The sequence below is a fragment of the Microtus pennsylvanicus genome, chromosome 14 (genome assembly GCF_037038515.1).
Source record: "Microtus pennsylvanicus isolate mMicPen1 chromosome 14, mMicPen1.hap1, whole genome shotgun sequence".
Lineage (NCBI taxonomy): Eukaryota > Metazoa > Chordata > Mammalia > Rodentia > Cricetidae > Microtus > Microtus pennsylvanicus.
This window is the reverse complement of record NC_134592.1, coordinates 58,801,639-58,825,234: the sequence shown is the minus strand read 5'-3', so window position 1 is coordinate 58,825,234 and position 23,596 is coordinate 58,801,639. Positions and strand designations below refer to the sequence as shown.

General features: G+C 43.2%; 1 protein-coding gene across 2 annotated transcripts in view; it reads left to right on the top strand.

The window, feature by feature from the left end:
- The first annotated feature begins 818 nt into the window (after window positions 1-818).
- Nubpl (NUBP iron-sulfur cluster assembly factor, mitochondrial) overlaps window positions 819-23,596 on the top strand; it is a 183,555-nt gene continuing 160,777 nt past the window's right edge. Inside the window, exons 1-3 of one of the 2 annotated variants that reach the window (XM_075947420.1) lie at window positions 819-956; window positions 1,374-1,521; window positions 3,521-3,555. In XM_075947420.1, coding sequence (XP_075803535.1) covers window positions 849-956; window positions 1,374-1,521; window positions 3,521-3,555 — 291 coding nt within the window. In that variant the 5' untranslated portion in view covers window positions 819-848. The remainder of the gene's footprint in view (window positions 957-1,373; window positions 1,522-3,520; window positions 3,556-23,596) is intronic. The other variant, XM_075947421.1, reaches the window with a different exon arrangement.

Genomic DNA, 23,596 nt, shown 5'->3' with positions numbered 1-23,596 from the left:
TCATTTTGTCCTATTGATAGTATCTTTGACTTACAGAAGCATCTCAGTTTCATGAGGTCCCATTTACTAATTGTTGATCTTGGTGTCTGTGTTACTGGTCTTATATTCTTCAGGAAGTAGTCTCCTGTGCCAATGCGTTCAAGGCTACTTCCCACTTTCTCTTCCATCAGGTTCATGGTAACTGAATTTATGTTGAGGACTTTAATCCACTTGGAATAGCTTAGCACAGAGTATTACTCTCTGTGTGTGTGTGTTATGTAAAAAATCTTAACAGTAGCAATGTTGAAGCGACCACATACACTGCTATGCGATGTAAAAATCTTTAGCTGTGGTGAGGTTATTTGACATATACAGTATTATACAGTATGGAAAACGTAATCTTCAAGTCCTGGCATTTCTGATTTCTGCCAAGATGGGGTAAATCTTCTTAAACTTTCTACGTCTCAATTTTTAAATTAATCACAAGAGGAGGATTGGCGATGTAGCTCCTTGGTAGTGTGCTTGCCTAGTGTGAATGAGGCCCTGGGTTCATTCCCAGGATAAAGCCACCCCCCCCCCCCCCCAGCCCCCCGAGTTTCAAAACAAAAAATTTCTGAAGTCCCCTTGTCTACTCTGGAAGAATAAAATGAAATAATACATGTGAACAGGCTTCGGGAATAATCGGTCAAAGGCGCATAAACGTTTGTAGTTGGTGACAATCAGAATGAAAGCATACGAGGTTCCTGAGCTGAAGACGCACCAATCAGGCTCGTTTCCAGGCAGGAGAAGCCACGGGTTACCACGTGACGTCATCACCCCGCGCCCGGCGCGAAGTGCTTTCTCCCTGTCCCGGCGACGAGCTGCTCGCCATGGGGTCCTGTCAGCGTTTATTGCTCTTTGGCGGGGCGTCACTCCGGGGTGGTTGCGGGGCCTCTGTCCCGCCCCTGGGGCGCCGAGCCTTGGGTTGTGGGCATCAGGTGTGTGTCGAGCGCGCGAGGGGCTGGTACGAGCCTGAAGGCTGGCGCCTGCGAGCTCCCGCTAGCGGGTCCCCGGGTGTCTGGGGCTCGTGGTCCCCGAACGCTCCTGAGCATGGATGTATGGCGTGCACATTGCCCTCCTATCTTGGGTTTTTCAGTGAATAGTGAATACACGGAGGGTTTTTTTTTTTTTTAACATCCTCACTTACTCTGGCACACAAATTTTAGCTCCAACAATTTATGTTTGCAGTTAAGATTAGCAGTCGATAAATAGCACCTAAAGGATAAATTAGTGGCAATGAACAGAATTAGAAAAGAAAACCATGTTAAACTCAAGCTCTGGATCATCTTCAGTTTTACAGAGTAGTAATGCAGTAATAAGGATGATTGATTTAAATCTTTTTTTTTTTTTTTAAGTTATTAGGCGCTGAGAGTGAGGCCTTGAAACAAAGAAGAACACAAATCATGTCCCGAGGACTTCCTAAGCAGAAGCCCATAGAAGGTGTTAGACAAGTTATTGTGGTGGCCTCTGGAAAGGGTGGAGTTGGAAAGTCTACCACAGCAGGTACTGTAAGACCTTCAGTCCCCTCTTAAGAAGTTGTGCCAACTGCCAAAGACACTGTCAACGATCACTTCTCAAGCATAATATTTGTGATGTTTCTGATTTGTGGTTCCCTGTATTAGGATTTGATAATGGTGGGAGCTGAACTAAACAGGTTACCAGATTGTCTACTCAGTTGAGCAAAAAGTAGGTTGCCTGCAGGTTTTCTGGGCCCTTAACTGGGAGGTGGAGATAGTCGCTTTCGTAGGATGATATGCCAATTAAACGAATCACTTAGCCCGGTGTCTTTTCATGGAAGTGCTCAGTGATTCGTTGCTGCTACTTTTCAAACATCTTGTAAAATTTATATCAAGTTTATATCAAGTTTATATTAAAACATCTTGTAATCGTGTACTGAATTATCTTTGTTCTTTTCCGGTCTATCATTGTACATATAGTTGTATATTTGCAATGAGAATGTTTGTTATTGTGACTTTTTTATTTAATTGCATCACTTGTATCATTTATAAAGTCACCAGAACCTAATAGTCTTTGGAAAGGCTTGACAAGGTTTAGCGTTGTTTTAGTTCTTTATACATCACCTAGTGTTTTGGTCTGTGTGCGGGTGTTTATATGTGTGTATGTCCCTGTGTTCAGGGGTATATGGGTGGAGGGCATAGGGTAATAGTGAGTTTCTTTATTGCTCTCCTCTTCTTTGGTGGCTGACTGGCCATGGAGCTCTTGGGATCTGCTGGTCTCTTCCCTTGTTCTTCCCAGGGCTGTGGTTCCTCTCAGGTCCTCTGGCTTGAGTGACGAGTACTGTACCCAGCCACTTATCCTTCTCATCCTCTATTAATATAGCAGCGATGGAGAGGCTTTCTCGTCACCCTTTTTGGTGATTGTAGATTTGTCATGAAGATGATATTTTAGCACCGAAGATTATGTTCCAAAATAGAATTAACACTCAACTTATTTCCAATCGGAATTCTTTAGTTCTAAAGAGATTGTAAGGAACAGTAATGTGAGAAACTCCTTGCAGCCCTGCCCATTAGAAGACATTTCTTTTCCTCAGCGTTATTGAGCTATACTGACCGTCTCTGTTGAAGGTTCCAGTGACACAGCTCTCACTCTCAGCAGCCTGAGGAGTTCCCCTAAAAAGATTGCTGCTTAAGTTAGATGATGTTTAGCCTGTAATGGATTTCTAATTCAGAATTATCACGTACCGTAGAAAAGTGGATTTGTAAGTACCTTGCCATAGATGAGATACTTCGTATACATATTCTTTTAAGCCTCACAACGGTTGTAAAAGGAGGAGGTCCCTTTATGTTATAAAGGAGGGAGCTTACTGACATAAAATAGCAATCACGTTTATACAGTGATAAGAGCCGGGGGAGCCGGGTTCAGATTCAGGTCTGCTGGGCAGTTTATGCGTCCAGCTACTTTCCTTATAGAGTTGACAGCATCGTTCTGCAAGGAGATGGGATTCACACTGTGGGAAACGGGCAGTGTGAGGACCTATTCATCCATCAGCCTCATGGATCCAGGACTTCAGACCCTCTGCTCAGCTGTAGCCTGGCTGCAGAGCTAGCTAACTGTGCTTTTGGGGATACTGCTTTCCTCCCCTTTGTCTGTAGAATCCCTGGCATAGGCATTTTGGCTACCACACTTTACCCCATACCATTTATTCCTCACTTCCTGCTGTGCCGTGTCCCAGCTTCCTGTATACTTGTGAATGTGTGAGTTATGCACTCAGGTACCGATAACAGCATTTATTTTAGAAATAATTAACATTATTTTAAGAAAGACTAAGTGAAATATTTGAACAAAATTATAAGAGGCTGTAAGTGAGCTATTTAAAATGTTCAGTATGGGACGGGCATCTATTGGTAGTTGCAAAATTATTATTATTTTTGTTCTTTTGTCTTTTTTATTCTCTCCTCATCCTTGTTCTTCTACAAGTGAGGGAAATGTTGATTTCCATAAAAGGAAAGTTACTAAACTGAGTTCTCTCTGTTTCTTTCAGTGAACCTTGCTCTTGCTCTGGCAGCAAACGACTCGGTAGGTATTCACATAGGAATATTAATGCATTGCAGTGTCTTTAAGGTGGCGATGAAGTGTGTGTAGTCTAGGTTTGGTCAGCTGCACATTTTAAGGGACTAACACTGCTGCCATCAGTACTGCTTCATTTATTAACAGTGGTGTTGCAGTTTAAATGTTGGCCATGTATCCGTGACAAGCTTTCATGTTCTCACGCCGAGGCCATTTTTTAAAATAAAAATTTACTGCTACAGTTCATATATATGGTAGGAATATTCTGGGTTCAACTCTTTTTTTTTTTTGAGGTCCACAGTATAAACCCCAGGCATGTCTAGAACTTTAACTTTGTAGCTCAAGCTAGCTCAGAGTCTTTTTGCTTCACCTTCCAAGGTCCTAAGAGTACAGACATGTGCTCCCATGCCTGCCTGGTTCAGACAGAAATAAGTTTCAACTTATTTAACTCAATAAAAAAGTTAAAAGATACTCTAAAAGCAGTGTTAGTCCTTTGGAGCAGAATTTGAATAGATTATGTGTATAATGTAAGACTGAAGGGTTGTCAGTTCTCCCTTTTATTCCATAGGATTGACTGGAGAATAGTTCTGTATGTATTTATTCATCTTTTCATCTCAACGTATGCAAATTAAACCCACATGTGCCTGCATAGTTTTGTGATAGCCTTCATTCTTTTTTAAGATTTATATTTTATGTATATGCGTGTTTGCACGAATTCATGTCACCACGCATATGCAGAAGCCTGCAGAGGCCAGATCCCTGGAACTGGAGTTGTGTGCAATTGTGAGCTGCCATGTGGCTCTGGGAACAGAACTTAGGTCCTCTGCAGAAGCAGCACTTTCTCTTAGCCCCTGAACCATCTCTCCAGCCCTGCACCACATTCTGTGACTGCTGCTTTCATGGTTGAACACTTTTCTTTTGAGTGACTCTTTAGGTTGGCTTCCCTTTTTCCCACTTACTCCAATTAAAGGACAATGGATTATTTTTCCCTGGAGCTGTGGGGTTGAGTGATCTAGGCTGGTGCTCTACTACTGACCTCCCTAGCCCACTACAATGGCATTGGGATTTTTTTTTATAAAAAATTTTTAAAAATTAATTTCGATCATATTCTTTCACTTCCCCCAGCTCCTCCCAGAGCCTCCTCCATAAGTAATGGAGAGTAACCAGTAGCCTTGACAGTAGCCTGTGATGTTTGTAGGTGTATGTGTTATTTGTGCCTGTGGGACATCTTTGGCTAACTATTCAACAAGACGTTACTCATTCCTGGAACTGTAGGTGTCATAAGATACCTAGCTAGGGTACTGCCTCCCCCATTATATGGTAACTCTATTTAAATTCCTTTTATATATGTATATATTTTAGGAAGCTTCCATAGTGGTAGGTTTCCATATGATTTTTTAAAATGTTTAAGTTGGTGCCCCTTTTCCAATTATTACAGAGTATAATGGGATTTTTTTTTTTCTGGGACTGGGGACTGAACCCAGGGCCTTGTGCGTTCTCGTCCTGATGCTCTACCACTGAGCCACTTCCCAAGGCTGTTCAATGGCATCCTTTTTTCCTTTTAATTTTAAAGTTGTGTTTACTGTTACCGTGTGTGTGCATATATGTGTGTGTGTGTGTGTGCAGGCACATGAATACCATGGGACTTGCGTCCCTTCCACCTCGTGTTTGAGGTAGGGCCTCCTTTGCGTGTGTGCTATGCTGCTGCATGCTTCAAGCTACCTGGCTTGCAACTCTGGGGGATTTTCTTGTTTCTGCCTTCCATCTTGCAGTGGGAGTTCTGGGGTTACAGACACACGCCACCATTTTGGTGTTTTATGTGGGTTCTGGGATCCAACTCAGGCTGTGAGGCATGTGTGGCAAGTAATTTTACTGGCTGAACCATTTTTCTGGCCCTACAATGGCGGTCTTATATTGTATTCTTACATACGAAGTATGTTATCTACATGTTCTCCAGGAAGCATGGTTCGTCGTTTATTTTAGCTATAGTTTATAGGAATATACTTTTTTAAATACTCTGATTTATGTTAAGTATTATCTGTTTTCTAGGTATGAAAAGTAAAAGTGAAAATAAATACTGAACATAATATGCAATCCTGCAAGCCATTATTTAATAATATATACCTATTTCATAATCTTTTAATTTCTTATATATATATATATAAAATACATGTTTCATATGGTTTCTTATTTCCAACTTACTATTTTAAAATATCCTAGAATATTTTATATTTAAATTTTAAATACATATATAAGCATATGAATATATAAAGTATAAATTTATATACAATACAGGTACAGATATTCATGTGTGTAGCTGTGGCTGTACTTCTCACTTTCTCCCATGCAGCACATGTGGAAAATGGCATGTGTTATAAGTGTCCTGCTGAGATAGGGGTCCAGAATTTGCTAGAATGCAGAGATAGGCATGTTCATGTCTCAAGATTTCGGCCCTGGCTTCTGAAAATGTGAGTTATTACCCATTCACTCTGTTTGCTTGTGTGATCTTCATTCACTGTAGAACCAGACATCCTAACTAGTGGGAAGAAAATACCACACTGTTTCTTTAAAGTGCTCCTGCCTCAAGGAAATTCTACTGTCCAGTCAAATTAAAAACCCATTTCTTTACAGCTCTCTTCCTTTGTACTTTCTTGCATCTCATCTTATCTCTTCCTTCCTTCCTTCCTTTCTTCCTTCTTTCTCTTTCCTTTCCTTTTCGTTCCTTCCTCCCTCTTCCTCTCCTCCTTTCTTCCCTCCCCCTCTCCCTCTGTCCCCACCTTTTCCCTCTCTCCTTCCCTTCTGTTTTTCCAGATGCATCCTTGAGTTCTTAATGGCTAAAAGTGCTTCCTCCTTACTTCATGAAGCTTACCTTCAATGGCAAAAGAGAATTGGTGGCTTAATTAAAGTTCTTGATATCAGAAGGATACTTGAGATTTTCTGGTAGATTCAGCTTAATCCTAGAGAATAAGAGGGCATGAGTCAGATGTCATATGGGGAGGACCCGAAAGGAGCTAGAGGTGTCCTTCTCCCCACACCGTAGCTGTCACTCGGTGATGCCCACTGGTGGTCCTCAGGAAAGAAGCGGCAGACAAGTGCATACAGGAAGTCAACTCTCCCGGTTCTTTAATTTCTCAAGGTATCTTTATTCTTTCTTTGTATTTGATAATTTAGTGAAGATGTAGAATTTAAGGCTCAAAATTACTTTTGAACTTTGAAAGTGGTATTCTATTTTCTTCTGACATTCTAATGAAAACGCCCGGTGCTTTCCTGAGTCACATGACTCTGTAATAGCATGTGTTGTTTCCCCTCAGAGCTTTTAAGGCTTTCTTTATGGCTTTTACAGTTTAAAGTTGTCACAAATATTTGTCAGGTTGTTGGCTTTAAAAGGTGGTGCATGCTTGGAAATTGGCCTTGAGTGTTTTCCGTTCAGAGAGACTTCTCTTTGTTGATGTTTGTCCTCATTGTGGAAACCCATTCGAGAGCTCTGACCCCGGACATGTTCATTTCCTCTGCTCTGGCTTTTTATCATTGTGTTTCCCAAGAGTCCTTAGACTCTTTTCACTCTCCTCTATTCAATTATAGTTATTTAGCCCTAATAAAAGTTTTAAGTTTGGAGATTGCTTTCTCCAATTTTCTAGACTGTTCCTTACTTTCAACTTACTGTTTCTCAAAAAAAGGAGGAGGTCGTTTGTAGCATTTTCTTGATTCTGAGTCTGGTTAGAATTAATTAAGAAAAATGTGGCTTCTTTCCTTTTTTTTCCCTCTTTTTGGTCTCTGTTTATTTAGAATAGCAGGATAGTTGTTTCCATAGTGCCGTTGGACCAGCAGAATCAGTACCCCTGGGAAATGTTCGAGCACGCAAAAGTTCAGCCTTACTTTAGACCTTCAGAAATCCTAGATGCAGCAGAGGGTCATGCAGTCTGTCTTAACCTCCATCTAGAAGGTTTAGTGCCAAAGTCTGAGGCCATGGATCTAGAGATCAGCTTGGTCTTAAATGACGTACCCCTGTATCATTTTAGTGCAGTTTGGAAGAAAAGAAAAGTCAGCATGCATGTCTAGGTAGCCATATCGACGTAAGAGCCGCCAGTGAGCTTATTATCTATCTATCCATCTGTCTGCTTATCTATCTATCTATCTATCTACCTACCTACCTACCTACCTACCTACCTACCTACCTATCCACCTACCTATCATCCAATGGGAGATAGATCTTACCATGTAGTACAGGCTGACCTGGAACTTATTTTGTAGCCCAGGCTGGCCTTTGAACTCAGAATTTCACTGCCAGACTTTTTTAAGTGCTGATATTATAGATTTGTACTACCATGTTAGACTAGTGATAAACAGTGTGTGTGTGTGATTTGTGCACATATGTGTTCGTGTGTCACAACACTGGAAATCATACCCTGGCCCTCACTCTCTAACATTTGCCTAATAATACTACTGACCAGGCAGATTGATGATCATATTTCTTGATTTTTCTAAACTACTTTTATTGTGACTTTTATTCTTTTATAGTATAATTTTTAAAGTCTTTAAAAGTATTTATTATTTTTATGTGTATGGGTGTTTTGCCAGCATTTATGTCTCTGCATCACATGCATGTGGTTAGTGCCCATGGAGGCCATAAGAGGGTGTAGGATCCCCTGGGACTGGACATACCAATTGTGAGGTGTCATGTGGGTGCTGGGAATTGAACCAGGTCCTCTGGAAGAGCAGCCGGGTGCTCTTAACTGCGTAGCTATCTCTCCAGCGCCTACAGTATAATTTTAATGCACACCGGGAAAGACTGCTGAGTCTGAGAGAAGGAAACATAAAAACCACCAGAAGCTGTTGATAAGTGCCATGAGCTTTCTAAGACAGTTCATTTTATTTCAGCAAATATACAAAGTACCTGGAACATTGACTGCCAGTCTCTGGGAACATAAAGAAAACTAAACCCACACTGTAGAAGCTTGTAGCCTGCCAAGACTATGTTGATAAAAGTGTATTGTACATACTAATATCTATGCAACATTTATATGTTTATCTACCTCTGTGTATCTATACGTATGTATCTATCTTAGCTATCTATTTTCTTTTGTGGTGGTAGAAATTGAACCCAGGTCTATTGTGTGCTAGCCAGTGCTCTGCCACTGAGCTATGTATGTTCCCAGCTCTAACTATGCTTTTTTGATGGCTTATAGTTGACATTGCTTTTATAATAGTTTCATTTGTGAATGAGAAAGTGATAATTAAGACCTTTAATAAGATTTTATTTTGTAAAACAAAGATTCTATCTTGTTTTTTGTAATAATAGAAACATGTGTAATCTTAAAGTTTTATACCAGCAAAGATGAAAGGAAGACAAATATCTTCAATGATGAATTAGATCCAAGGGCAAATAACTAGGAAATCTACTCACAATGAGTAGCTTTTATTTCAGACAAAAGCAGCTTCCCCTGGTGGAGTATTTTCCTGAATGCAGTTGTGTTTGATTCTCGTGGAAAGAGGTACTGAAGACCACGCTGTGTTGCTCAGTTTTGCAGCCTTCATTGATCACACCCTTTCCAGCCACATTTTCTCAGCCAGCACGTAGCCTTGTCTCTATTTTTCCACCATGTATCTGTTTCCGCTGTCCTCACTTTAATGACAGCTCATGCTGCTTCTTTGGCGCCTGCATCCATTTACACCTCAGTTACTGAGTGCCTGCTCCGTCTCAGATTCTGTGTCTGGACGCTGTAGTTACTGAGTGCCTGCTCCGTCTCGGATTCTGTGTCTGGACGCTGTAGTTACTGAGTGCCTGCTCCATCTCGGATTCTGTGTCTGTGTAGACATGGGGAAGACACAGTCTTGGCCATTAGAGAGCTCACAGGCTGTCACACCATGGTGCGACCTCTCCTTCCTGCCTGTGCTCCAATTCTTCAGTATCCTCTGCCAGGTCACTCATATAGCTGCCTTGCTCAGATTTATACCCAGAAGTCTTTGCTGCTCTTCAATCAGGCGTTCTATGGTTTTATAATGTTCTACATTTCTACAGGAATGTCCTGTACAGTTTTCCTCAGCTTTCTGTGTCCTCTTTTCCAGGCTACCTATATGACTATCCTGGTTATTATATCCTGTGCAAGGGTGTGGCTGAGTGGGGGACTTGAGTGCTTACAAAACCCAGCGACTGTCTTCATGTGCATCTGTGTGATGCTTGTAAGGGCTCTCCGGGATAGTTTATCAGTTAGTCATTCTCTGAGGGCGGCTCAGTAAAGTGTTCTCTGAATTTTCTCCAAGTGTCTTTCCTCTGTTGTGAATTCAGTGGCATAGTTTGTTTTTATTATTGTTGCATCCATGTAGCTATTCTAGTATTTTTTATAATGACAAAATAACTAATGGTTACTGAGCACTTAACTATATTAGCATAGTTAGTTAGCACTTCATATAGAACGATTCCCATGACTTGGTTCTTAGCTCATTTCCTCCTTGTAGCGATGGAGTGGGACCAGGTTCTGTTAGAACTGGAGCCTGCCCCTTAGGAGGGTGGCCAGTCTTCAGAGGCCACACCTCCCTGCTTCCCTCCCTGGGACAGAGCATTGACAGTTGTCCCTAATGGATGGTTCTAGGCAGCACCTTGTTCTTCCGTACTCTTTGTTACAAATGCTGTGTCGAACTAAACCACATGAAGTAAAGCTCCTTCTCCCCTTCCCAGAGCTGTAAAATCTGATATTTCCTTTGTTCTTGGTATTGCTCTAAGATTTTCTTAGACTCCCAGTTGGGTCTCTGAAGAGGCTCCTCTGACTCCTCTCTCATGGTGTTTCTGTCTGTCTGTCTGTCTGTCTGTCTGTCACTCTCTTATTCTCACTCTTAATGAAGCCCCTTCCCAGCCTTAGAGATGAGCCAGTCCTGCTGAAGCCTCTCGTCGTGGCTGGTGTCTAATGCTCTCCTCCCCACTTTGGGGCTCAATCATGGTCTCTCGGCTCCAGATCTCTTAATAAACCACATTTTCTGAAGTGGATTATGGTCCAGTCTTTCCTGGACCGACGGCTGCTGCTTTATTCTCTTTATTATTATATTTAACAGCCACTACTACAATCCCCACTGTAGACAGATAGTAAAGTTAGGTGGCTGTACAAGTCACCAGGGGAGAAAATAGCACAATTAAGATGGAACGACAACCTAGATCTCGGGCTTTTAACCTAGCGCTCATATTTTGCTTTGATTCTCGGCATCAAGAACTGGATTGTAGGGCTTGGAAGATGGCCCAGTGGTCAAGAGTGAGCACTGCTTTTGCAGTGTGGCTCACAGTCATTTGTGACTCCAGCTCCAGAGGACTCTGATGCCCCATGGCGTCCAAGGACACCTGTATCCATACTGTGTACACATTATATACATAATTAAAAAGAATCTTAAAAATAAGAAAAAAAACTGTTATAGTCTGCAGTATAATGAACTTCATCTTAAATCAAGCCTGTGATGTGTCATGTGCCTGTAGTTTCAGCTACTAGAGATGCTGAGGCAGGAGGTTTATATGCACTAGGCATTTGAGGCCAGCCTGGGCAATATACTGGGATGCTATCTCAACCAACCAATCAACCAAATGAACAGCCTCATTCAAGTCCCTAGTTGGTTGTCTCTAGTCTTGGCTACCTCCAGCAGCAGCTAGTGCAGTGCTTATGGCTTGGGTATGAATTGAGCATCTAGTTAGATTGCAGTGTGTAAGTACAAAGCATTTTTTCTTTCCTTTAGAAGTGATGGGATGGGCACATTGGTGATAACTTGTGGCTGTGATGGCTAGTGTTATTTTCAAGTTGGCAGGATCTGGAACCACCTGACAAGGCTCTGGGCACAACTCCGAGGGATGATTTGGCCCATGGCCATGCCTGTGAGGATTATGTTGATTAGCTCAGTTGAGGTGGGAAGGGGGTGATGCCATTTGTCCCAGTTAGGGTTTACTGTTGTGGAGACACCATGACCACAGCAACTCTTACAAAGAAAGCATTGAGGGTGGCTCGCTTACAGTTTCAGAGGTTCAGGCCATTATGAATATGAAGGGGAGCATGGCAGCATGCAGGCAGACGTGGTGCTGGGGCTGAGGGGCTCCTTCTTGCAGGCAGCAGGAAGTTGACTGTCGTCCTGAGGGAATCTTGAGAAAAAGCGACCTCAAAGCCCATCCCCACAGTGACATACTTCCTCCAACAAGGCCACACTTCCTAATAGTGCTGTTCTCTTTGGGGTCATTTTCTTTCAAAATACCACACCATTCCCTGGGCTTGGGCCTGGACTGTATAGAAAGGAGAAAACTGGGCACCAGCATTCACGGCGCTTTGCTTATGTTTGTGCAGTGTGACCAGCAGCTGTAAGCTCCTGCAGTCTTGGTTTCCCTGCCATGATGGACTACACCCTTGAACTTCGGACTGAAATAAACCCTTTTCCTCCTGAGCTGATGTCACTCTGTTATTCTATTTGTCCTTCTCATTTCATATGCTTCTCAATCATTTTAACTCTTCTCATGACTCCTGCTCCTTGGATGCTAATGGGTACAAGTCTAGAGGCCACTCCTGGGCACTAGACCTGCATGCTTAGCCATTTGCTGCAGAGGACCTCTTTGCCGCGCACTAAGCATTTCCAGCTCAGAGCACAGCCGTTCCCTGTAGCTGTCTTTGTCCTCTGGGGATAACATAGCTCCCGCACCTCCTGTGTTGTAGAGATGGTTCACTCATCTCTGCTGGTTTGTAAACAGTGATTCTGGTCTTTCCCCCTTTCTTTAATCCTTAGTGTCTGAGGTCTAGTGATGGCAGATGGTGAGCCTTTTGTTTCTCTTTCTATGACAGGGTCTCATAGCCCAGGCTGGATTTGAATTCACTGTGTCTTCCAGACTGGGTTTGAATTTCCTGTGTAGCCAGAGATTACCTTGAATTTCTGTTTTTACTGCTTCTGTATCCTAAGTGCTGGCTTTTGGTCGGTGAGCAATGTCCATGGAAAGAGTAAAGAGTGTGTGCTTCTCCTGTACAAATTATACACAGATTCAAGTGTTGGATAAGTTCTGTGCAGCATGTTCACTATAAATTGTGCTTCTGACTTCCCACAAACAAATGAAATAATTAAAATTTAAATGAGAGTGCATATAGAATACTTAGCACAGTGTCTATGCTATAGTAAGTTGCAAACAAATTTTTAGCATTACCCGTTAGATGAATACTTTTTGTAAACAGTATTTCAAAGTAAAAGTATATGTTTATTTTACTTGACTATTTTAGCAAAACTTAATTTTAAGTTTTTACATTTCGCTTTTAGAACGACTCATTAAGTAGATTTTTAATTGGATTTAAAAATGGAAAAGGCAGCAGTATTATCTTCAAAGGGTTTGCGTTTTTTCCACTGATGTTTATCTCAGAAGTATTTGTCTCACCCTGTGATTATATAATGCCTTCACACGCATTCTCTCCAGACGTTCTGCTTTTTCACCAATATCCTTTCGGTGTGACTAATATTATTCTAAACCTTTGAGGTTCAGTGTTCATATTAGGACGGACTAGGCCATTTCGCTCAGGTCAGGTTTGGCTGAGTATGGTCCACATGCCTGTAATTCTAGCTAGCACTTGGGAAGTAGAGGCAGGAGGATCAGGAACTCAAGGTCATCCTCAGCACCTCACAAGTTCCACTGCAGGCCTGCGTGGGTACGTGAGACTCCTTCTCAAAACAAGTAAACCCTTTGAACCCCCCAAATGATGAAGGTTTTGGGTTTGGGAAAGTTGAACACATGCATCTCTCCTCGCAACAGTATTTTCTGCATTACATAGTTGCCTTTCTGGCTTCTTGTCATGCAGACCTGGGCTTGTTTCTGGCTCTGATCCTTGTCCACCATGCTTGTATGATGTCCGGCATGCAGGAGATGCTAACAGTGCTGGTCCAGGACTGCAGGTGCCGGCCATGTCAGTTCCGGGTGTTTGCAACCATTGACCTTTCTACATTGACACTGCATCATTGTCTGCAAAATCTGTGTGCAAGAACTGTAACTGAGTTACAAAACAAAACAAAAACAAACATAAAAGAACTCCAAGAAAGGAAAAGCAAAACTTATATGAGCCAGGGAGATAGCTCAGTTAGTCAAGTGCTTGACTTTCAAGTATGTGGTGGACCTGAATTCAGATCCCAGAACCCACATAATAAAACAGGTACCATATTGATGGCAAGATGGGACTTGGAGGCAGCCAGACCCTCTGAACTTGTCAGTGAGGTACATGGGTCCAGCATCATTCCCATAGAAAGGACAAGCGTCAGTGATGTACAGGGTCCAGCATCATTCCCACAGATAGGACAAGCGTCAGCGATGTACAGGGTCCAGCATGATTCCCACAGATAGGACAAGCGTCAGTGATGTACAGGGTCCAGCATCATTCCCACAGATAGGACAAGCGTCAGCGATGTACAGGGTCCAGCATCATTCCCACAGATAGGACAAGCGTCAGCGATGTACAGGGTCCAGCATCATTCCCACAGATAGGACAAGCGTCAGTGATGTACATGGGTCCAGCATCATTCCCACAGATAGGACAAGCGTCAGTGATGTACAGGGTCCAGCATCATTCCCACAGATAGGACAAGCGTCAGCGATGTACAGGGTCCAGCATCATTCCCACAGATAGGACAAGCGTCAGCGATGTACATGGGTCCAGCATCATTCCCACAGATAGGACAAGCGTCAGCGATGTACAGGGTCCAGCATCATTCCCACAGATAGGACAAGCGTCAGCGATGTACAGGGTCCAGCATCATTCCCACAGATAGGACAAGCGTCAGCGATGTACATGGGTCCAGCATCATTCCCACAGATAGGACAAGCGTCAGTGATGTACAGGGTCCAGCATCATTCCCACAGATAGGACAAGCGTCATTCCCACAGATAGGACAAGTGTCAGTGATGTACAGGGTCCAGCATCATTCCCACAGATAGGACAAGCGTCATTCCCACAGATAGGACAAGTGTCAGTGATGTACAGGGTCCAGCATCATGATCTCTAAAACCCTCCATCCATATTTTGTTTAGTAATTAGCTTACACCTCGTCACCACCTGTTTGAGTCAATGATGTTGAGCTCCAGCCATTTTAGTACACTCAGAGATCCTATGGATAGGGATTTGGCCAGTGAGCAGGATCGGCTGTTACCACACTGTGCTGCAGCTTCAGTGGGGAAGACCCACGTGGTCATCTAGAGTTCTTCCCTCATGTGCTTGGTCCTGGCTCTGGGAACCTGAAGGCTGAATGGGCTTGGGTTGTAGATGGGAGTACATTAATGTGGATACTGTCTATTGCCTAGTCTTGCTCAGAGATTGGTAGCCTCAGGGTAATGGAACATTTTGTTGGTGACTAAGTGTTTCTCAAGTTGATGTCCTAGTCAGGAAGGTGAAAGCTATATGACCTTCTGCAACCTAACCTGGTTAGTCAACCTAGTTGAAATTGACGTGTGCTTTCTCAGGTTTAAGGGGAGGGGACATAGAAATCCCAGTTGACGGAAGGAGCACCAAAACCCCTGAAACCTTTACAGCCTCCTCATCTGTCGTCTCTGCTCTCCTGCTCCATTCTCACTGTGGGCACTATAGTTGGCCTTTTTTTAATTTGAGAAATAGCTTATTTCTCTACTGTTGGGAATATAGGTAAAACTTTAAATATTTTGCCAGTTGCAGTGACACACACCCATCACTCATACACCTTGGAAGATAGAGGCAGGTGGATCAGGAGTTGAAGGTCATTCTCATCTGTGTGTAATATTTGACTCCAGCTTGGCTCACATGGGTTCACGTCTCAAACAAAACAAAAACAAAAGAACCCCTCTCTTTTATTTTGGTCCCTTTGATCTCCCTCACCTTGAATTAGATAATGATTTCTCACATTGTGTGTAGAAATGAATGTTTTTTTATTGCAACCAGGTCTCTGCCAAGTGTAGCTCTGTTTCTAGGGTTGGCAATCCCCACTCTTCTACCTTGTCCTTGGCCATCCCAGTCTTCCACTCCGTCCTTGACTGTCCCTAATCTTCCACTCCGTCCTTGACTGTCCCTGATCTTCCACTCCGTCCTTGACTGTCCCTGATCTTCCACTCCGTCCTCGTCCTCGACTGTCCCTAATCTTCCACTCTGTCCTTGACTGTCCCCAGTCTTCCACTCTGTCCTTGACTGTCCCTAATCTTCCGCTCTGTCCTTGACTGTCCCTAATCTTCCACTCTGTCCTTGACTGTCCCTAATCTTCCACTTGTCCTTGACTGTCCCCAGTCTTCCACTCTGTCCTTGTCTGTCCCCAGTCTTCCACTCCGTCCTTGACTGTCCCTAATCTTCCACTTGTCCTTGACTGTCCCCAGTCTTCCACTCTGTGCTTAGCTTACACTCTTCCTTTCACTGGCTAGACGTCTTCCTTGCCTTCTTTGTCAGCTCCTGTTATCTCTCAGGTCCCTTGTTGGGCGTCTATTCTGCTGGAAAGCCTTCCTGTGGTTTCCCGTGGCCTCACTTCCTCTTTCCCTTCATGTGTCTATCGGCTGTTAGTTACAGTGACCCTAGTGTCAGGGGCTGCGTCTTAAAAGAGCTGCCACCACTGCCTGAACCATTGCTACACACCCAGCAAACTCTTGCCAACTGATTGAAAATAGATTGTATTTGGTGGACATTTCTAAAGGTTTGAATTAGTTCCAGGGCTTTCTCAGTGCCCATACATCTCCAGTGATTACTCTTGCCTTAGGAGAATTATGCTCCGTGAAGCTTTTCTATGTCAGCATTTTAAATTTTCAGTTAGAATTTCAGTTAGAATTTGAGAACAAGCTCTCAAAATTTGTATATGAAATGTTATATGTATAGAAAATACAATGTATTCGTTAAGTACAAATCAAACAAGCTTTGATAAGATTAAAGGCTAGGAGAATAAATCTGAATTCAGAATGGTATTGTTTCAGGTTGTGGCATATTGAAGCTTTAATTTTGGCTGTGGACTATTTCACATGCTAGATTTTGTTCAGCCTGTTTCTTTCTGGTCAAATCCTGTGCTGGTTCACTTTTGGCAGATGCACTATGTGAAAATGCCGGGGTCAACACTGCCATCCAGAAGTGGGTCAGAGCGCTTAGATGAAGGGGAGGCAGTTGCAAAGAGCCTTTATTTATTGTTGGCACAATCAAACAGAAGCAATTATGAGCTTGAACCTCTCGCCATGTCTTCCTCTTCCTTCTCTCATAGGCTTTGCCAAATTAACCACATCAACCAATTTCACAAAAATAATATGGACTGCTGTTTTAAATAGTTCTTTTAGGTTCTTAAGATGCTACTTGAGAAAGTCTGTGTCTTCCCAAGTCTCTTTTGTACTTGTTTAAAGTCTTAAATGGTCGGGTAGAGGTCAGGGGCACGGTCTGCACAGGGAGCAGTGGAGTGCACCTCCTTGGGTGTACCCCGTTGCACTGCTGCTCTGAAAGGAGATTCTGTTACCTCAGGACAGAGGATGAGCGGGGCGCTGCTAAGAGCAATAAGGGACAAGTTGGATTACTGCCTGTGGCTCCTAACAATGGAACATTCTTGAACTAAGGGAGGAAAGTCCTCAGGTAGTCTCAGAAGACAGTCTGGATCCCCTACGTGGGAATAGGTTGCTCTCTGTTTCGATTTTTCCTGTCAACAAAACAGAAAGCATAAGACTTCTCCAAACCTTGCAACAGCTTTGGCCTCAAATTTGTACTGGAATGTCGTCTGCAGTGTGATGGGCTCTTTGCTAGTCACCATGGAAACTGATCGAGGTGCTAGTCTTGTCCTCTGGGTTCGTTGGGCAGCTTATATATATAAAAAATGACTGTATCTAATCCTGTTCTTCAAATACGCATTTTCTTTAAAAATGATTAAAAGGTAGCTTACTTAATCGAGAATAAGATACCTGTATGAATTTTCTGATAGGCTATTTCAAACATTCTCTGCAGCTGGAGAGTATCTGGGTCAAGAAATAGAAATGAAAATTATCATTGTATAGGAGTACAGTTGCTTTGATTGGCGATTTTTATCTGTTGAGCTCTGTGTTTACATATGCAGAAGATTAACTTGTTTAGTTTCACAGAAATGAGGGCATGGTTCTTATTTTACCATGTCATTGCCAAATAAAAGGTGGTTTAAATGATGACGTTAGTAAGGCATTAAAGCTAAAAGCATCTAAGCAATTAAATCAACTAAATATTCAGATTTTATAGACATCCAGTAATACATTTTTGAAAAGCCTCTCTGTAGGGAAGGCTGTATGGTGGCTGTTTTTGGGAGTGTGAACTTTGACCAAGCCCCTCATTTCCTAAGTGAGGGACTGTGGGAAGAGGAGGAATCTGAGCAGAAACAATCCGGGGAGTTACTGGTGCTGGAAGGAGGAAGTGTTTCACTTAGGTAGTTTTAGACATGATGTCAGAAGAGGTGTCTGTGAGTCTGACTGATAGCATTATGAATGGTTTGCTTATTGCTATAGTATGACTTTGACTGAAAAGTTGAGAATTTATACGACAGAGGTTTCTTCTTGCTTTTTCAAAGAACATGCTTTCCTTCATGTTTAAAAAAGTCCATGTCTTGAAATGAGATATCAAAAGAATAGAATGCAGTGCATCTCCAGATAAAGTTAAGTGTTTATCTGTTCATTCCAGAAACAACAGGTACTTAACTGTGCACTAAGCACTTCCCTGGAATCTGCATTCGTTGTGCAGAAAGTCCAAGTTTCTGTCTCTAAGGATCTTCCAGCCAATGGGAGAGGCACAATAAGCGAACACTTTTCAGGTAGTAATGAGAGCTAGGAGACGTAGTCAAGCAGTGTGTGGAGGAGCAAGTGCTCGGGAGAGCCTCTTCGCAGTGGGGTTTTCTGAGGTGAGACCTCTAGAGAGAATCTGAGTAGAGATACTGAGCTTCAAGAAGAGCACACATCCTTGGACTGAGAAACAGGAGGAATGTCATATGACTAGAATGAACTGGAAGAAAGGCAGAGACGGGTGCAACCCTTACAGAGCAATGAACTCCATAGTGGACGTTTTAACTTTTGTTTTCCCCAGAGAATGATATAGTGGTAATTTAACTAGAATCTTGACTTGATTTATTATCTTTTTTAAAAAGGACCAAACTATGACGTATAGAGTAGACGTAGGAAAAACAGGAAGACTTGTTCCCCAGTGGTACACAGCCTAGAAATACTATCCTGGCAGAGACGATTTGAAGATTACTAGATGCCAGTGCCGATGGGCTAGGAGGGCCTTGTTCATGCGCTGAGTATCCCAGTGAGCCAACTTGCTGTAACTGCAGAGGCTCTTTAGTTAGATCACTTGTCTCTTTTCTTTTCCAGAGGATTAAGTTTCAGAAGAAAGACCGCACTGCCCTGGCAGGGTGTGGCGGGGTGGAGAGTATGTGTGAATACTGGCAGGGACTCCCAGACACACTTGTTCTTAGGCATGTGACCAAGGGCTTAGTATGTTTTGTTTTCATTCCTTTAATAAAAATCAGCTTGATTAGTTCCCAGTTTTGTCTTTGTAGTCTTCACCCCTCAGGGCTCGCGAATTTAATTCTTTAAAATACTTGTCCCACTTTTACATGTCTTGAGTATCAAATCATTGCAAAAGGGGTCTGGTTGAAGAAATTGTTCCTCTATTATAAAACAAACATTTTTATATGGTTTCATGTTGTTACGAGGATATTATGATCGAAGGGAAATTTGAAATTTAGTCTACTAAATGCCAGTCAGTGTTCAAGGAGGGAATGAAGTCAGGAAAGAATAGCCCTGCAGAATAGCCCTGTTTGGAAGCAGGTCCTTTAAATGGCTCTGAGTAGCCAACATCTGCCAGCGGCAGGGTCCCTGCCTGTTGCTGCTGCTGCTCGCCTTGAGTTAGGGCTCTGACATTTTCACATGGACTACGAAATGACTAATAACACAGATGATGTTTTATTTTTATACATGATTCGACGGGGACGGGAGGAGCCAGCTGTTAGGTGTGTATCGTGTGAGGCACTGCAGGATGTGACGGAAGCAGGAGTGAAGCGTGTGTGTGTGTGTGTGTGTGTGTATGTGTGTGTGTGTATGTGTGTGTGTGTATGTGTGTGTGTATGTGTGTGTGTATGTGTGTGTGTGTATGTGTGTGTGTATGTGTGTGTGTGTATGTGTGTGTATGTGTGTGTATGTGTGTGTGTGTGTATGTGTGTGTATGTGTGTGTGTGTATGTGTGTGTGTATGTGTGTATGTGTGTGTGTATGTGTGTGTGTATGTGTGTGTGTGTGTGTATGTGTGTGTGTATGTGTGTGTATGTGTGTATGTGTGTGTGTGTATGTGTGTATGTGTGTGTGTATGTGTGTGTGTGTATGTGTGTGTGTGTGTATGTGTGTGTGTGTATGTGTGTGTGTATGTGTGTGTGTGTATGTGTGTGTATGTGTGTGTGTATGTGTGTGTGTATGTGTGTGTGTGTATGTGTGTGTGTATGTGTGTATGTGTGTGTGTGTGTATGTGTGTATGTGTGTGTGTATGTGTGTGTGTATGTGTGTGTGTATGTGTGTGTGTATGTGTGTGTATGTGTGTGTGTATGTGTGTGTATGTGTGTGTGTATGTGTGTATGTGTGTGTGTATGTGTGTGTGTGTATGTGTGTGTGGTGGGGGAGTGAGCAGGAGGCCCCCTGACCCCCTTGTTTCTCTCCTTACTGCTGCTCTGGCTCTGGCAGGACTGGGAGGGCCACAGATTGCACCACACAGCCCAGGCATCAGATGCTGTGGTGGGCTTACAGGGTAGGTGTGGGCTGGAGTGGTGAAACATCCAAGCTGTTCCCTGAGATCCATGGTCAGTGTGACAGGAGAGGGGTTCTGATGGTAGGGAAATGAGAGAAACTCATCCTAACCTGAGGCTTCTAAGAGTGTTGTCCTGGAGTAATACTGGTCAGCTGCCCCTCCAGCCACGTTTCTCTCTCTCCTACTCCACAGCCTTTCCAAGATGTAGTTACTGCTACCTCACTCTAGTTTATTTATGTTACTCATCTCCTTTTATGTTCCCGCCCTCTGAGTTTGAATGAAAACTTTGGGGAGCTAGAATTTTGGGATTGGAATTTAGAGTTTCTGTTATCATAGATTCTCCTTTTTTCAAGGATAGGGAGTGTTTTTATTTGTTTTGAGATAGAGTCTTACTAAGTAGCTCAGGTTGGCTTTGAACTTGCTATGTAGCCTCAGGAAGGTTTTGAATTTCCAATCCTCTTGCCTCAGCCTTCTCTGTGCTTTGATTATAAACATCTACATTTGTCTATTTTAATTTTGTGTGTATGGGTTTTTATTTGTTGTTGTTGTTTTTGTATTGTTTTGCTGTAGTTTTACAGCCTGTTCTGGAACTATGTCTTGTAGACTGGGCTGGCCTCAAATTCACAGAGATCCACCTGCCTCTGCCTCCTGAGCGCTGAGATTAAAGGTGTGCGCCACCACTACCCAGCTGGTATATGTTTTGCCTGCATGTGTATCTGTGTGAGGGTGTCTGATTCTCTGGAACTGGAGTAACAGACAGTTGTGAGCTGATGTGTGGGTGCTGGGAGTTGAACCCAGGTTCTCTGGAAGCGCAACCATTGCTCTTAGCCACTGAGTAGCCATCTCTCCAGCTCCCTTAATGACTTTTTACATACTGTGACATAACCTTTGTAGTTTGAGTTACTACTTGAATTCTTCTCCTCATCCATACAATTTGAGGTTAAATAATTGGGGATGGTCTTTCTCTTTCACACTCACAGCTAAAGGAAGCACTCACAACTTCTCTGGCAGCGTCTGAATTCAGCACTGCTGTTCCTCTGAGTTATGGTAAAAGTAAAAGAGTGGCTGCAGCGAGCAGCAGGCCACGAGGAGCTGTGGTGGTAAAACACTGAGGTTCCCCGAGTGGCCCACGGGCCATGAGGGGCAGCAGATCCCAGGCAGGGAGCTGTGTGGTGGGTGAGAGACCAAGACAGATAGGCATGCCATACAGAGTGAGGTTGGACATTTATTTAGTGGGTTATGGAAGGGGAGGGGAAAGGGGAGAAGGAGGAGGAGCAGAAGCAGAGAGGGGGGAGAGAGAGGAGAGAGAGAGAGAGAGAGAGAGAGAGAGAGAGAGAGAGAGAGAGAGAGAGAGGTGGGGGAAGGAGAGAAGTGGGGAGAAAGCTCTTGGAAGGAAGCAGAAGATCAGCTTACCTTGGTGGACAGGGGAGGGAGTGGGCGGGGCTTGTCTTTTAAAGGGACAGGACAGACCATTATATTCTCATTCTTTTTATAATAAAAAGGCAGGAGATTAGGCACAACAGGTTAAAGGAATTGGTACCGCAGATTCTGAAGACTGCTTCCTGCTTTTTTGTGGGTGTCATCTTAGGGTGGTGGGGGAACTTGAGAAAATTGGGTGCTGGTCATCCTAGGGTAGCTGGTCTCTTTGCTCCTGTCTGGTGTCTCTTACATCTGTTTAAGGTATTGGCAGTACAGAGGACAAAGTTAAGTTTAGAGAAAAAAATATTTAGGACCAGGGAATTGAGAGTGGTGAATCTGACCTGTTTAAGGTGGATTCTTTATTTTTTTTTTTTTTTTCCATAGGGAAATTGGAATTTTATTTTATTTTATTTTTTTTTATTTATTTATTAAGGATTTCTGCCTCCTCCCCGCAACCGCCTCCCATTTCCCTCCCCCTCCCCCGATCAAGTCACCCTCCCTAATCTGCTCGAAGAGCAATCAGGGTTCCCTGACCTGTGGGAAGCCCAAGGACTGCCCACCTCTATCCAGGTCTCCTAAGGTGAGCATCCAAACTGCCTAGGCTCCCCCAAAGCCAGTACGTGCAGTAGGATCAAAAACCCTCTGCGATTGTTCTTGAGTTCTCAGTATTCCTCATTGTCCTCTATATTCAGCCAGTCCGGATTTATCCCATCCTTTTTCAGACCCAGGCCAGCTGGCCTTGGTGAGTTCCCGATAGAACATCCCCATTGTCTCAGTGTGTGGGTTCACCCCTCGCGGTCCTGAGTTCCTTGGTTCCTTGCTCGTGCTCCGTCTCCTTCTGCTCCTGATTTGGACCTTGAGATTTCTGTCCCGTGCTCCTCTGTCTCTGTCTCCTTTCATCGCCTGATGAAGGTTAATATTTATGAGGATGCCTATGTGTTTGTCTTTGGGTTCACCTTCTTACTTAGCTTCTCTAGGAACATGCATTATAAGCCCAATGTCCTTTAGTTATGGCTAGAAACCAAATATGAGTGAGTACATCCCATGTTCCTCTTTTTGGGTCTGGCTTACCTCACTCAGGATAGTGTTTTCTATTTCCATCCATTTGTATGCAAAATTCAAGAAGTCCTTGTTTTTTACTGCTGAGTAATACTCTAATATGTATATATTCCATACTTTCTTCATCCATTCTTCCGTTGAAGGGCATCTAGGTTGTTTCCAGGTTCTGGCTATTACAAACAATGCTGCCATGAACATAGTTGAGCATATACTTTTGTTGTATGATAGGGCCTCTCTTGGGTATATTCCCAAGAGTGGTATTGCTGGATCCAGGGGTAGGTTGATTCCGAATTTCCTGAGAAACCGAAACACTGCTTTCCAGAGTGGTTGCACAAGTTTGCATTCCCACCAGCAATGAGTGAGTGTCCCCCTTTCTCCACAACCTCTCCAGCAAAGGCTATCATTGGTGTTTTTTATTTTAGCCATTCTGACAGGTGTAAGATGGTATCTTAAAGTTGTCTTGATTTGCATTTCCCTGATCGCTAGGGAAGTTGAGCATGACCTTAAGTGTCTTTTGGCCATTTGAAGTTCTTCTGTTGAGAATTCTCTGTTCAACTCAGTACCCCATTTTATAATTGGGTTGATTAGCCTTTTACGGTCTAGTTTCTTGATTTCTTTATATATTTTGGAGATCAGACCTTTGTCAGTTGCTGGGTTGGTGAAAATCTTCTCCCAGTAAGTGGGTTGCCTTTTTGTCTTAGTGACAGTGTCCTTTGCTTTACAGAAGCTTCTCAGCCTCAGGAGGTCCCATTTATTCAATGATGCCCTTAGTGTCTGTGCTGCTGGGGTTATACACAGGAAGTGGTCTCCTGTGCCCATGTGTTGTAGAGTACTTCCCACTTCCTCTTCTATCAG